The sequence below is a fragment of the Perca flavescens genome, chromosome 6 (genome assembly GCF_004354835.1).
Source record: "Perca flavescens isolate YP-PL-M2 chromosome 6, PFLA_1.0, whole genome shotgun sequence".
Classification (NCBI taxonomy): domain Eukaryota; kingdom Metazoa; phylum Chordata; class Actinopteri; order Perciformes; family Percidae; genus Perca; species Perca flavescens.
The window spans coordinates 28,389,540-28,401,621 of NC_041336.1; the positions used below are offsets into that span (position 1 = coordinate 28,389,540).

At 38.9% G+C, this 12,082-nt stretch overlaps 3 protein-coding genes across 3 annotated transcripts; 1 reads left to right on the forward strand and 2 right to left on the reverse strand.

Moving 5' to 3' along the window:
• Positions 1–307: 307 nt before the first annotated feature.
• On the reverse strand, positions 308–2,752 carry zmp:0000000930 (telethonin). The gene is made up of 3 exons (XM_028580579.1): positions 2,530–2,752; positions 1,977–2,452; positions 308–796 (listed from the first exon to the last, which is right to left on the reverse strand). Exons 2-3 carry the CDS (start codon positions 2,108–2,110, stop codon positions 436–438), a joined length of 495 nt encoding a protein of 164 aa, XP_028436380.1. The 5' UTR covers positions 2,111–2,452; positions 2,530–2,752; the 3' UTR covers positions 308–435.
• Positions 2,753–3,589: 837 nt separating this feature from the next.
• On the reverse strand, positions 3,590–5,425 carry mrpl32 (mitochondrial ribosomal protein L32). The gene is made up of 3 exons (XM_028580865.1): positions 5,233–5,425; positions 4,747–4,946; positions 3,590–4,092 (listed from the first exon to the last, which is right to left on the reverse strand). The coding sequence occupies exons 1-3, from the start codon at positions 5,327–5,329 to the stop codon at positions 3,841–3,843; spliced, it is 549 nt and encodes a 182-aa protein (XP_028436666.1). The 5' UTR covers positions 5,330–5,425; the 3' UTR covers positions 3,590–3,840.
• An 850-nt stretch (positions 5,426–6,275) lies between these two features.
• Positions 6,276–11,958, forward strand: psma2a (proteasome 20S subunit alpha 2a). Its single transcript, XM_028580038.1, has 8 exons — positions 6,276–6,406; positions 6,946–7,022; positions 8,179–8,311; positions 8,909–9,031; positions 9,142–9,223; positions 9,440–9,513; positions 10,819–10,876; positions 10,966–11,958. Exons 1-8 carry the CDS (start codon positions 6,366–6,368, stop codon positions 11,080–11,082), a joined length of 705 nt encoding a protein of 234 aa, XP_028435839.1. The 5' UTR covers positions 6,276–6,365; the 3' UTR covers positions 11,083–11,958.
• Positions 11,959–12,082: the final 124 nt, after the last annotated feature.

Here is a 12,082-nt window from a genome sequence, read left to right on the forward strand (position 1 = left end):
ATACAGTATACCATTACATTTTATTTGCAAAGTATTGCACATGATTTATGGATTCATCAATTCAGCATTATTCCACCGTCTTAAAGATTATAATTTGGTAACTGAATTAGGAGAAAATCTAGTCAATCTCTTATAAAATAAGTTAACACTCCTCGGAAGAAGAATACAAGATTCATTTTCTGTCTTGGTCTTTTGTTTGGATGCATAGATTGTAAAAAAAAATATATTTTATACAGTCATTGTTTGGATGATACTAAAATATCAAGATATTTTTACATACATAAAAACAATACTCATGAGGCATATCATCAGGAGATACCATTTTTATTTTTCTTTAGATAGTTACACAATATACAATATTACCAGTGTGCACATTACAAGTACAAAGGCTTTGTTATATTTCCTGAACCTTTACATGCCTTCCATCTCCTTGCTTCACTCCCTCCTCTGCACCCTTAGAGAGATTTCTCTTGGGGAGGACATCAGGCTCGAGGCTCTGAAGTTCACTCGGACTGGCTTGCTGAGGTCCTGGGTTATTGCAGTCACTTCCTGTGTATCCACTCCGTTATTCCCCTTCCCTAGTATAACTGGCTTTTGTTCTGGGCACCCAAAGGTGGTTTTGGCATGATGTAGGTCCCTGCTGGTGTTGAAGAATGGCAGCTGGTGCTCTGTCATGCCTCTGCTGTCGCTGCCCAGCCTCAGCCTCTGGCTGAGACTCCTCTCGACCATGAAGTGGACCACCTGCTGCTGCTTGTAACTCTCTCTACGAATGTTGTCTGTCTCTGACAGTGTCAGCCTGGAACACATTACACACATCAGATGTAGGATTTTTAATCGACTCACTGCAGTGCCTGAAATGGGCCACCAGTACTTACAAGTACTGAGTACTTCTGATTTCTATCCATGAGTACGCTTGTTTGTTTCTTTTTTTTAAGATTATGTTTTGGGCATTTTTGGCCTTTATTTGATAGGAGAGCTGAAGACAGGAAAGGGAGGAGATAGAGGAAATGTCATGCAGCAAAGAACTCGAACACTCGGCCGCTGCGGTAAGGACTGAGCCTTAGTACATGGGCCGCACGCTCCACCAGGTGAGCTACCATTGCGCCCTGAGTACACTTACTTCTAATTGTTATTATAAGTTTTATTAATAGGCTGATATTTATATTTATGTTTCATAGCAACATTTTCAGACATTGTGACGACTCTACTGTGAGATTGGTAGTCAAATCAGGCGCCTTAGATCGAATCGCTGAATAGTCCACTATTCGGGGTCACCCCTACAAGATATACCTATGAATATAAATATATCCAAGACACATGCAATGATCATTTAATGTAACTGCTGAATTAGTGTACTGGCAACTTTTTTTGATCCAATTCAGGCACTGGCTCTCTGTAATACACTAAAGAAGAGTGGTGCTGTGATCATATCTCTTTCACATTCTTTGCATAGTATAGACAATAGGGCTAAATCCACACTGAATTACTCAAGGAGAAGCCTGCTGCTTCTCTGCTCTTTGTTAGTTAAAACTTTAAAGCCGGTCACATTTTTTGACCACATCACATGACATATTACAGGTGTTTCCCTTTAGTGGTCACCTGCAATGACATCCCTGCTCAGGATGAGGTCATGAAGTGTAACTTGCCTGAAATTTTCAATCCAAAACAAGGCAGTGCTGCTGCAGTTTTCAGCCCTACTGTAAGCCAATCCCTCTGGATGTTACCCTCCACAACATGTCCATGTCATGTGTTTACAGTAAAAACATGAGTGCATGGGCTGCTCTGTTGTCCCTTACCATCTATCCTGCTGCTTGTCACAACATACTCAGCACCACACGGTCTACAAATCTACAAATACTTCTCAAAGTTCACCATAACACAATAGATCACACACTATTCAAACACAACGTGAATTGCAGTGATTCAAACAAAACATCATCTAGAACTAAGCAGAATGTCAAGTGAGAGCAACCTACTTGTATTGTGGTCTCGTTTCAAGGACCAGGCTCAGCCAGCATGCTTGGTAGCTCTCCTTCTTCCACTGGTTTTCCTCCTGAAGATCACAGTAGGAGTTCAGCAGGTAGCAGCCTCCCCTGCTCACACAGTGCATGGTGGGATTTTGTCGAGGGTGTGAATGTCCGTAACTTGTGTGTGTAAAAAGTGAGCATGTACCAAGACCAACTTCTGTCTAACTTTACTTGCATAAAACTTAAGGGAGATGGATAGAACAAGCGATCAAACCATGTGTTATCATCAGTGTGTGTACCAAGTAGTCTGTTTGGCAATGTCTTAAATACCAAGCCTTGTTTCTATTTTTACTCCACTGCATCACTTTGTAGTGAATCTAGTGAATGTCCTCGCTCCAGGGATGGTTTTTATTTGAAAATGACACGAGTCAACCATATGAACCCACAGATTTCATTTGTTGAACTCATTTGTGTTGTATCATGTTCTGTAGATAAAAAGAGAAGTCATCTTAAAAAAAAATCATCTTAAATGATCCAAACAATCTGATCTTGTTCAACTTACCACAGTGTACCTTTGGATTCTTGGTATTATGGTGTGGGTTTGATCATGTGCATGCGAGTATAGGTTTAGGGAAATGGGTTTACATCCATACTGTAAGTGCATATTTGTGTTGACAGAAGAATGAAATGACTAATCTGCTTGAATGATCCAGGGTTCATTGCATCAGGTCAAAGAAAATATCCTCCAGCTCCTCGGATGTCTCTCACATAGACCACATGTCTGAGGAAGGAAACAGCTGACGGCAATCAGTCATTATTCTATACTGTCTGGAAGCGTGGAATAAATGAGAGATTTATGCAGAGTTCCGAGCTCAACAGATGTGTTTCCAGTATCTTTTTATTTTAGTTATAATTGATGCATGTGAAATAAGGTTTTGGAGGCCAGTACCTTGCTGGACTTCTGTATGTGGAGCTACTTAAAAAGTAATTTGATTCCACACTAAATTCCTGACCTTTCAATGACTTAATTCTGTTCTTATGAAAGTTCACAACTCATTTAAAGATGTGAATATCTAATATTTTGACACAGATACACAGATTACTTGTGCTGTCAGGAGGACGTTTCATCAAAGCGTGAGGGTGAAACTGAATCGGAGGGTGTATGATAGAGTGACGGAGGCAGTGTAAGGTATGCTGGACTCATCCCAGCAAAAACAGTCTGTTCCCACAACACAAGAGCCACTATTACACGGATTCAGTTTGATGTTGGATCCGGATGTTGCTGGGGCAACACAAATGTACATTTGTAAACAAAAAACGCATCTCTTCACATTTAGAAGTGGCAAAAGGTTTTCCATCACGAGGAGGCAATTCTACAATCAAGTGCTCTAATGTCGAATGATATTTGATAGGTCGTTTAATATGAGCTATTAAAACGTTATTTTTAAAAGGTGAACAAACAAAGTATATATGATTCTTTTTTTTTCAAATAATGAATTTATTATTCAAACATTCAAATATACAGTAAATTTATCTCAGTCAAAAATATGACAAACGGTTGAACCAATGACAAAAAAAAGCTGTCTGATACCATGATGTGCCTCGCATCGATGATATATACCAGAGTATGTTCACAGACATAACGTAAGTCTGATGCGCCTGTATTTATCACGGTTCCTGGTATCAGTGCTGATCAAACAATCCCTTTATGTTAGTGGTTTGTGGAAGCAAAACTGATAAATAAGCCTCCCCATTTACTGAATAACAGACTGGATAAAATATGCTGTTTACTACATAATAAAAAGAATCCGTGTCTGACCAGACCTGTGTCAAACTCAAGGTATGTATCACACACAGCATTAATATCTTGGCTTCAGTAGCTGAACCAGGCAGGCCTCTTCCTTGGTCTCTCCACAATCCTCTTGTCCTTGTCCTGCTGACTTGGTGTTTCACCCTCGTACAGGACGACAGTCTCCACAGTCGGGGCCTTCAGGGGGCCGCCTTCCATATCTTTTATCTGTTGACGAATCACAGCCGTCTCCCTGCAAACCTTTGCGTAACAGAAGCCACACATGATATGTTTCTGCTTCAAGTGGCCACACTCTGGACAAGGCTCGATGTTGGGCTGAGAGATAGAGAGACAGAGAAACTGTGGGTCAAACAATGTAATGGCAAGACCGTTTCTAAATGACTTCTGACATATCTGGTATTTTCTATACAGCAATTTCTTGTTACTTATTGGCCAATTTATAAACCAATGCTGATATATGTGCAATCAGCTAATGAGCAGCTAATATCAACCGCTAATACCAGCCTGCCTCTACTGGGGATGTTACTTATCTTGGTTCTATTTAAAAATGTTCTGCTGTTACTTAGGTCAGATATTGATAACAAATCATGTTAAACAGAATTGTACACTGATAAAAGCATAAATTATAGAGAATTTGAAGTGTGCAATCTCATCTGTAATTCTAAGAGAGTTGCACCCCTTGTTATTAACAAATATGCCCTTGGTATGCTGAGGCATACAATTCTTGAACAACTTCTCAATTAGACTGTTCACAACAAAGTTGTGCAGATAATTGTGATTGATTACATGTATATTGATAAAAAAATTCTAAACGGCTCTTATTTTATTATTAAGCGTATGATCTGATGTAGAGCAAAGTTATTGAGGAATATTAATCACTGACTGCGGACAGTAGGCAACTCTCTAAGTAAGACAACAATCCGTTAGGTTAATGGGTAATACGACCCTTTAAGAGGATCCAAAGTGTACCTGGACTTTTAGGAGTTTGCTGTCCGCTCTCCTCCTGGTGCGGTTGATCTCTATAGTACGTCTCTTCTTCGGTGCTGCCATCCACAGGATGCCGTCGAGGACGCCGGGAGGCTGCTCCGGGCCCTGCTGCTCCTCACCACGTTCCTCCTCCCCGGTGAGCTGAGGCAGGAGGCTGGGGCCACTCACTGCCAGCGCTGGAGCTGCACACAGGGAAATCATTGTAGGCTAACTGCTATTTACTGCAACCCCAGTCAATCAGTTCAGCATGACCAGATGCAAATGTAGAGGCAGCTGAGGTAAGACGACAATCAAACACAGGTGGTAGACAAAGGTAGCGTATTTAAACTTTGGATGAAATGTACGTATTTGTGTGTCAGTCAGTCTGTCAGTCAGTCAGTCAGTCAGTCGGTCAGCCAGGGACAGGGCTTGTTACCATGATTAGCAATAATGTTAGCAGCCTTCCTGAGCTCCAGTCAGTAAACTCACCCAGTTGTCTGTCTAGTCCGGCCGCCTGCAGAAGTCTGCTTTCAATGTGTAGCAAAGAGCATCTGAGGCTGTGCACTAAAGCGGCTAAATTCATCATTTTGGTTGTCAGCACGCTTCTTTCCCGTCCAGCATGTCAGCAAACAGCTCACGGTCACTGACGTTTGCTACGTCATCAAACAGCGACAACAAAATATACTTCTTTTGTTTAATTTCCGGCAGGCAAAATAGGTGTAGGCTTCGTACTGCCGTCTAGCGGCCATTTGTCTAAACTTCACTCTTTAGTGCAGGTTATATATAATACGTCCATGGTTCAATACTGCTACTCCCTCGGTTTAGAGTAATTCAACAAAACGCTTTCCAAGTAAATTCTCCAAACCAAGTAGATCCTGTGTGCTCTATGAGCTATTTTTCATAATAGTCTGAACTAAATAAAGCTTTTGCATCCAGTTATTATCTCTTAGTTATAGTTCTAAACTATATTTTCCGATATCTTGCCTAATGTTACTTTGTCATTCAATTGGAACATACTGATTATTAATGAATTTCTATTTTAAAATGTGTTTTTAGGATTAAAAAAAAGTATTTCAATAGATACATGTAGAGAAAGGATTTAAATATTTTTTTGTATTCTTTTTTTCAGATAATTTGATTAAGTTTACAGTGCACGTACAAAAAGACCCAAATGAATTTCTAAATCCTCTTATTGTACCAACAGATTACACAACATTATTCCATTGTTTATTGGTCCAATAATAATGTAGGATGGTGAATCATTAATAGAATTAATAAGTATTGCATGAACAGCTTTCTCAGTGAGTTAGCAGGTGTATAACTATTTCCAAAAAAAGCAATAGTCCAGATTACGTTTAATTTTATCTTCAATTTTAACTTCCGTACGTATGGTCTATTACACCACAGGCTTGTTCTCATATATTGTTTTATATTTAGTATTTCTAAACGTTTGCTTTGTAGGGCAGGGTCATGGCTGTAATATATTAACGGGCAGGGTTGATGTATCCTTTAACTGTTGATAGGTGGCAGCATAGACATAATTATGTCTATGGGTGGCAGTATACACCGTTAAGTGGATTTGCAAATCTGCAGTTAACACAGAGTAGAAGAAGAACAACAAGATGGCGGAACGTGGCTACAGTTTTTCCCTCACCACATTTAGGTAAACTTTGTCAAAATTGCCATAAAATTTTAAAATAGCATATAAACTTTCAGCCTGTAGGGGCTGTTGTTGAACAATAGTTTGATAAAAAGTGTGCACAGTTTACCATTCGTAAAGGAAAAGAAGGTTTTAGGGGCCGTTGTAGTTGATGCACTGTCATTGTTAACGTTAACTGTTAGCTAGCATGTAGGCTAACGTTAACATGTTTCCAAATGACTTTTTTTCTTCCGATATCGACTTAAAACTTGCCAAATTGTTGTATTTGCGAGCGTATTATTGAATAGACCGGAACAGGTCAGTTTTACATGCTAACTATAACTTTAAAGAGACTAGCTTAGCTAGCTAACGTAAAATTAGCTCTAAGATGAGTCGGTTGTTTTAGCTTTTGCTTTCAGTTTTGTCTTTGGTAATCGTCGCACTAAATCTTGTTTATTTGCAAACCACAGTAGGTTTTGTATTTGCATACAACGTTAGTTTAGTTAATTTTCCTGCTCCTCCTCACAGAATAGTAATGTAGCATCATGTGTTTCTTCCTGCAGCCCTTCGGGTAAACTGGTCCAGATTGAATATGCCCTGGCAGCCGTAGCAGCCGGAGCACCCTCAGTTGGCATTAAAGGTGTGTGTAAATGTGTGTGGTTTAGTAAACTGTAAGTTTCTGAGCAAAATAGATCGCGGGGCTATGAAGATTTTTGTATTATTGTGAAAAGTAACGTTAGTGTCATGCTTTGAATTCAAAAGTTTTTATTAAATGGGAAAATAAACCACATTCGTTTGATTACTGATTGTTATCACAGGATGCAACATGAATCCCTGCCTGGATAGGTGTATAATGCTAAATGACATGCATTTGTAAATGATAGATTAACATAAACGCAACAATTTCTGATTTATCACCGCTCCTTCAGAGTCATTTCTCCTGACTTTAATGTGGAAAAAGGCAAGTGCAGAGGGCAGTGGTGCATAATGAATAAATTTATTTCAGACATATCACAAATAAACCAAACAAAACATCAAAGAAATGTGTGTGTGTGTATATGTGTGTATATATATATATTGCAGTATTAATTGTGGAGAAACTCAGTTTTACAGATGGTTAATTAACTACATTTATATTGTGCTTTTCTAGTCTTAACCAACTCTCAAAGCGCACAGCTCTGTCAATTAAATCAACTAATCGATTATTCGACAAAATCGTATAAGTGTTAGTCGACTAAGAATTTCTTTAGTCGAGGACAGCCCTAATAATATATATATATATATATATATATATATATATATATATATATATATATATATATATATACACACACACACACACACACACACACTTTTTTTAAGTAAATTATTACCACATATTTATATCTAATTTATATTTATCTATTTTATTTATATATACAAACATACAGATACCTCAGTGAACACATTGCAATTGTTAAAGCCCTCTTTTCCTATATCTTTTGAAAATCGTTGCTTTGTACCTTTTTTTTCACTGGATTATGTTTGGACATTGCTTTAGTTCTGTGCTCAGAACTCATAATCAGGATTGTTAACCTTAAAAAACTGAACTAAATTGGTTTGTAAATGTGATACAGCTATCAAAAGTAATATACGCTATATTTAGAAGGATTTGCTATTTATCCAAAGTCAATGGAACAAACTTACAGACTGGTGCAGCACCCTAAGCAGCCATCAGCATCCTTAAAGGCTATGCATGGGATGACATAGTTAGGATTTGTGAAGATGCTAATTGTGATACTGTCTTTCATTTTCAGCTTCCAATGGAGTTGTCCTGGCAACAGAGAAGAAACAAAAGTCCATTCTGTATGATGAGCAGAGTGTCCATAAAGTGGAGCCCATCACTAAACATATAGGCATGGTCTACAGCGGCATGGGGCCTGACTACAGGTGGGGATTCCTTCTGCATTTGGAAGAAAAAGTATCTTTCTATGAGATGTCCAGCAGATTTTAAAGGCACTGAAGAGGGAAAATGTGAAGATGTTTCCAAAATGTTCATAAGCAACAATATTTCTAGGCTTATTTTTAAAATCAATTATTTTTATTTATTTAATTTTTACCAATGATTGACCTAAATATTTTCTCTTTATACGGTACAACTGAGGGCAACTACAAAATATCCGTTTCCAGCCAAACGGACCGAGAGCAGAAAATGTCAGGCCGACTGACGTGATGTGCTTTCGTCTTGGAAAACAATTAGTTTTAAGAAATGTCTCATGTTATATTGTCTCTAGAAGTGTATTCTTCAACTTTTGTTTTTGTTAAAGAAGGAAAGGAAAATCGCAATTCTCAATACTGTTGAATAATAAATGAAAATCGCGTTTCAAATTGAATAGGCACCCATGTATCGTGAAATAATTAAATCGAGACAAAAGCATATTGTCCCAGCCCTAGTATGTGAGAAATCTAGAAGACGCCACCAACATTTGTCTGACTTACTAAACCTCAAATGCACAGATAAATGAATAAGTTGTATTGTCTTTGCAGGGTTTTAGTGCGACGAGCCAGGAAGTTGGCACAACAGTACTTCCTGGTTTACCAAGAGCCAATCCCAACAGGCCAGCTTGTCCAGAGAGTGGCCTCTGTAATGCAGGAGTACACACAGTCTGGGTAGGTATACAGAAATACACAAATCACCTTTTTATTTCAGAGGAATTCAACCTATCTATCTAGTATTTGGATTTAATTTAGATTTAATCTGTGCTGTTTTTTTCCTCCAGTGGAGTGCGTCCATTTGGCGTTTCGTTGCTGATAGCTGGATGGGATGAAGACCACCCCTACCTGTTCCAGTCAGACCCTTCTGTACGTGTGCTACTTTCATTTTTTCATTTGTTGAAAAACATTTGTCTTCAATTACTTTCTAGCTCAAAGCTTAGTAATTGTTTTATTTTAATAAATCTTTGACAGCAGACTAACCCTGCCTTTGCTGTAGCAATAATACTTAATTCTTTCACATAAACTAAACTGGTCTTTATGATACTATGTCAAAAGCATAATTTGTATTCTCCTAACTTGCAGGGTGCATATTTTGCATGGAAAGCCACAGCCATGGGAAAGAACTACGTTAATGGAAAAACATTCCTTGAAAAAAGGTAAGATTTTACAATTAAAAGCATGTCTTGTTTTTATGAATAGAAGAAAATCGGTTGCGGACAGAAAATGTTTGGATTGTGAGCTTAGTACTTGACAATCGGTGTCCAATCTCCTACAATAAGGGCTCTGTATGTTTATGATGGCTATCTCAATGATAAAAACACTGGTGTCATTCAAAGTCTGAATGGATACCAATGACAGAACCGTAAACATAAAAACCATAAAGAAAGCAATACGTCTACTTTTAATGTTAATGCAGATTGACATAAAGCCCCACTGTGCTCTAGAACTGAAGGCTGAAATGTGTGCTGAAGCTTTACTATCCAATTAAAGTAATTTGTAGTTGTCACACAAGGAAAGTGAACCAGGATGGTACAGTATCTGCTTCACTACAATGGAAAACCCTGGAAAAGTAATTCAGTTTTGCATGAGCCCTAGGGTGTAGAACCAGATTTTAATGGTTCATGTTCCCAGCAAGTGACCTAAAAGGTGTGAATTGATGGCGCTTACCCACTGCTAGTACCAGCTCTGCTCGACTCGGCCGCGGTACCCCGTCCATTTTCCATTGCAGATTTAGTACCGCCTCATGCCTGAGGCGAGCGTGGCTGGTCATCATAGCGACGACGCAGGAAACTAACGCTACACACACACACACACACACACACACACACACACACACACAATGTCGAAGGTGTGTTGTTTTTGACTCTCTGCATGTGGCTGTTTGAAAAAAGGAAAAAAAGAAGCTGGAGGCAAAAAAAAAAACATGCTGGCTAAACTATTTAAAAATGGCGGGTTTGTTCACAGGACACCCCCGTCTGTCACTAGCAATGATGATGCAGTGATTAGTGACTATTCTCTCCGACCAATCAGTAGTCTGTTTTCACGTCACCTTTTGGTATCGCCTCAGCTCGCTTGGAACCTCGACGGAGGTGATCCTAAAAAAAAGTACCTGTTAGCAGGTACCGGGGACGTTTTTATTTTATTTCTTATTTTCTTTTAATGGAAAACCAAAAAAGGCGAGTCAAGCAGGTACCATGTAATGGAAAAACGCCATTAGTGTTGCCCTGGGCTCATTACGTCATATGAGCACTAGCATGGCTTTTAATTAAAAGGGCATCTTTCAACATTAAGCCCCTGACCCGGTTTGGGTCATTGGGACATGGTTTAAGAACAACAACATACAGTACACCATGAGTGAGAACAGTTTGAGGTGTTTGGTACTGTGGGCCCTCAACTCCTACAGTTTTTCTGTTCTTCACACTTCACAGATTACTAGATGACAACTTTGTTTTGTTCCCCAGGTATAACAATGATCTGGAGTTGGAAGATGCCATCCATACAGCCATCTTGACATTGAAGGTAGGGTGTTTGTTATAAAAATACCTAAGGTATGAAATCTATCTCCTTACATCATCAATCATTTACACTCTCCCATCTTTGTGTTTCAGGAAAGCTTTGAGGGTCAGATGACAGAGGAGAACATTGAGGTGGGGATCTGCAACGAGGCCGGCTTCAAAAGACTCACCCCAGCGGAGGTGAAAGACTACCTGGCAGCTATTGCGTGAACACGCCCTCCCTGTGACGGGGCTTTCTGGATACATTTCATGACATAAAAGCACAACAGCCAACAGTCTCATGACACATTGTCAGTTATTCAGGTATTTTGGCCACATTTTGTTAACAGTGATAGTGTTTTTGACCTGAAAACATGATAGGAATGCCAGCCATAACGTCACTATATTCAAGATTATTAATGTGAGTTGGCAGGATCAGACAACCTGTTTAGGATAATGCCCAGGCCTAGGTCTTATGTGTGCAGCTAATCTGGCTGCCACTCACAATTGCATAGACTAAACTCCATCAATGGCTCTGAGGTGGCAAACTCATGTTATCACATAACTAATTTGATTTATTGAAACATACTGTGAAATGTGACAGTTGGCTGCTGTGCATATGAAAAGGAATGTGGGCTCTGATAAGTGAAATCTCAAGTCTTTCATTGAATCCTTCTATTTTCTTTGTTGAAAATCCAGCACGGTTGTTTTATATTTACTCAGAATTCGATTGCTTGTAACCATTTTGGCAAAATGGCCTCTGGTTTAACAAAAAGCTAAAAATTAAAATGGTAATGAGGCTAGCAGTTATTAAATACAGGAAAGAGCTTTGGTCTTGGTTACTCACCTTGGAGATTGGTAGTTTTCCCTTTATTATCCTGACTGCACTTCATTAGTATCCCTCAAACACTAGGAATGAGGATCCGCAAAAGGGAGGATGCAATGGAAAGTTGTAAGATTTTACAGTTAGGATCTGGTTGCCTGTACAGCAGTTTTACACAATGTACTTTTTTTTTTTTTTTTTTTTTTAGGCTAGAAACAATTCTAGACTTTGTATTTTCTCTTCTGGTATCTGTCACTTATTCAAATAAAAGATGATGAGCTGATGTTGACTCCTGTGTTTTGAATTATTTTTGCTATTGTTTGGAAGTGGCCATTTGAAGCAATTTGATTGTTAACCCTTGTGTTGTCTTCCCGTCAACCTTGATGTTTGATTTTTGCTTTTTCCAAC

Coding starts and splice junctions, on each gene's coding strand:
- zmp:0000000930 (XM_028580579.1), bottom strand. CDS start 2,110: ATGCACTGTGTGAGCAGGGGAGGCTGCTACCTGCTGAACTCCTACTGT. Junction 797..1,976: donor GAAACGAGACCACAATACAA/GTAGGTTGCTCT, acceptor AATGTGTTCCAG/GCTGACACTGTCAGAGACAG.
- mrpl32 (XM_028580865.1), bottom strand. CDS start 5,329: ATGATGAATTTAGCCGCTTTAGTGCACAGCCTCAGATGCTCTTTGCTA. Junction 4,947..5,232: donor CGGACTAGACAGACAACTGG/GTGAGTTTACTG, acceptor CCCTGTGTGCAG/CTCCAGCGCTGGCAGTGAGT. Junction 4,093..4,746: donor GCAAACTCCTAAAAGTCCAG/GTACACTTTGGA, acceptor TCTATCTCTCAG/CCCAACATCGAGCCTTGTCC.
- psma2a (XM_028580038.1), top strand. CDS start 6,366: ATGGCGGAACGTGGCTACAGTTTTTCCCTCACCACATTTAG. Junction 7,023..8,178: donor ACCCTCAGTTGGCATTAAAG/GTGTGTGTAAAT, acceptor TTTCATTTTCAG/CTTCCAATGGAGTTGTCCTG. Junction 8,312..8,908: donor GGCATGGGGCCTGACTACAG/GTGGGGATTCCT, acceptor TTGTCTTTGCAG/GGTTTTAGTGCGACGAGCCA.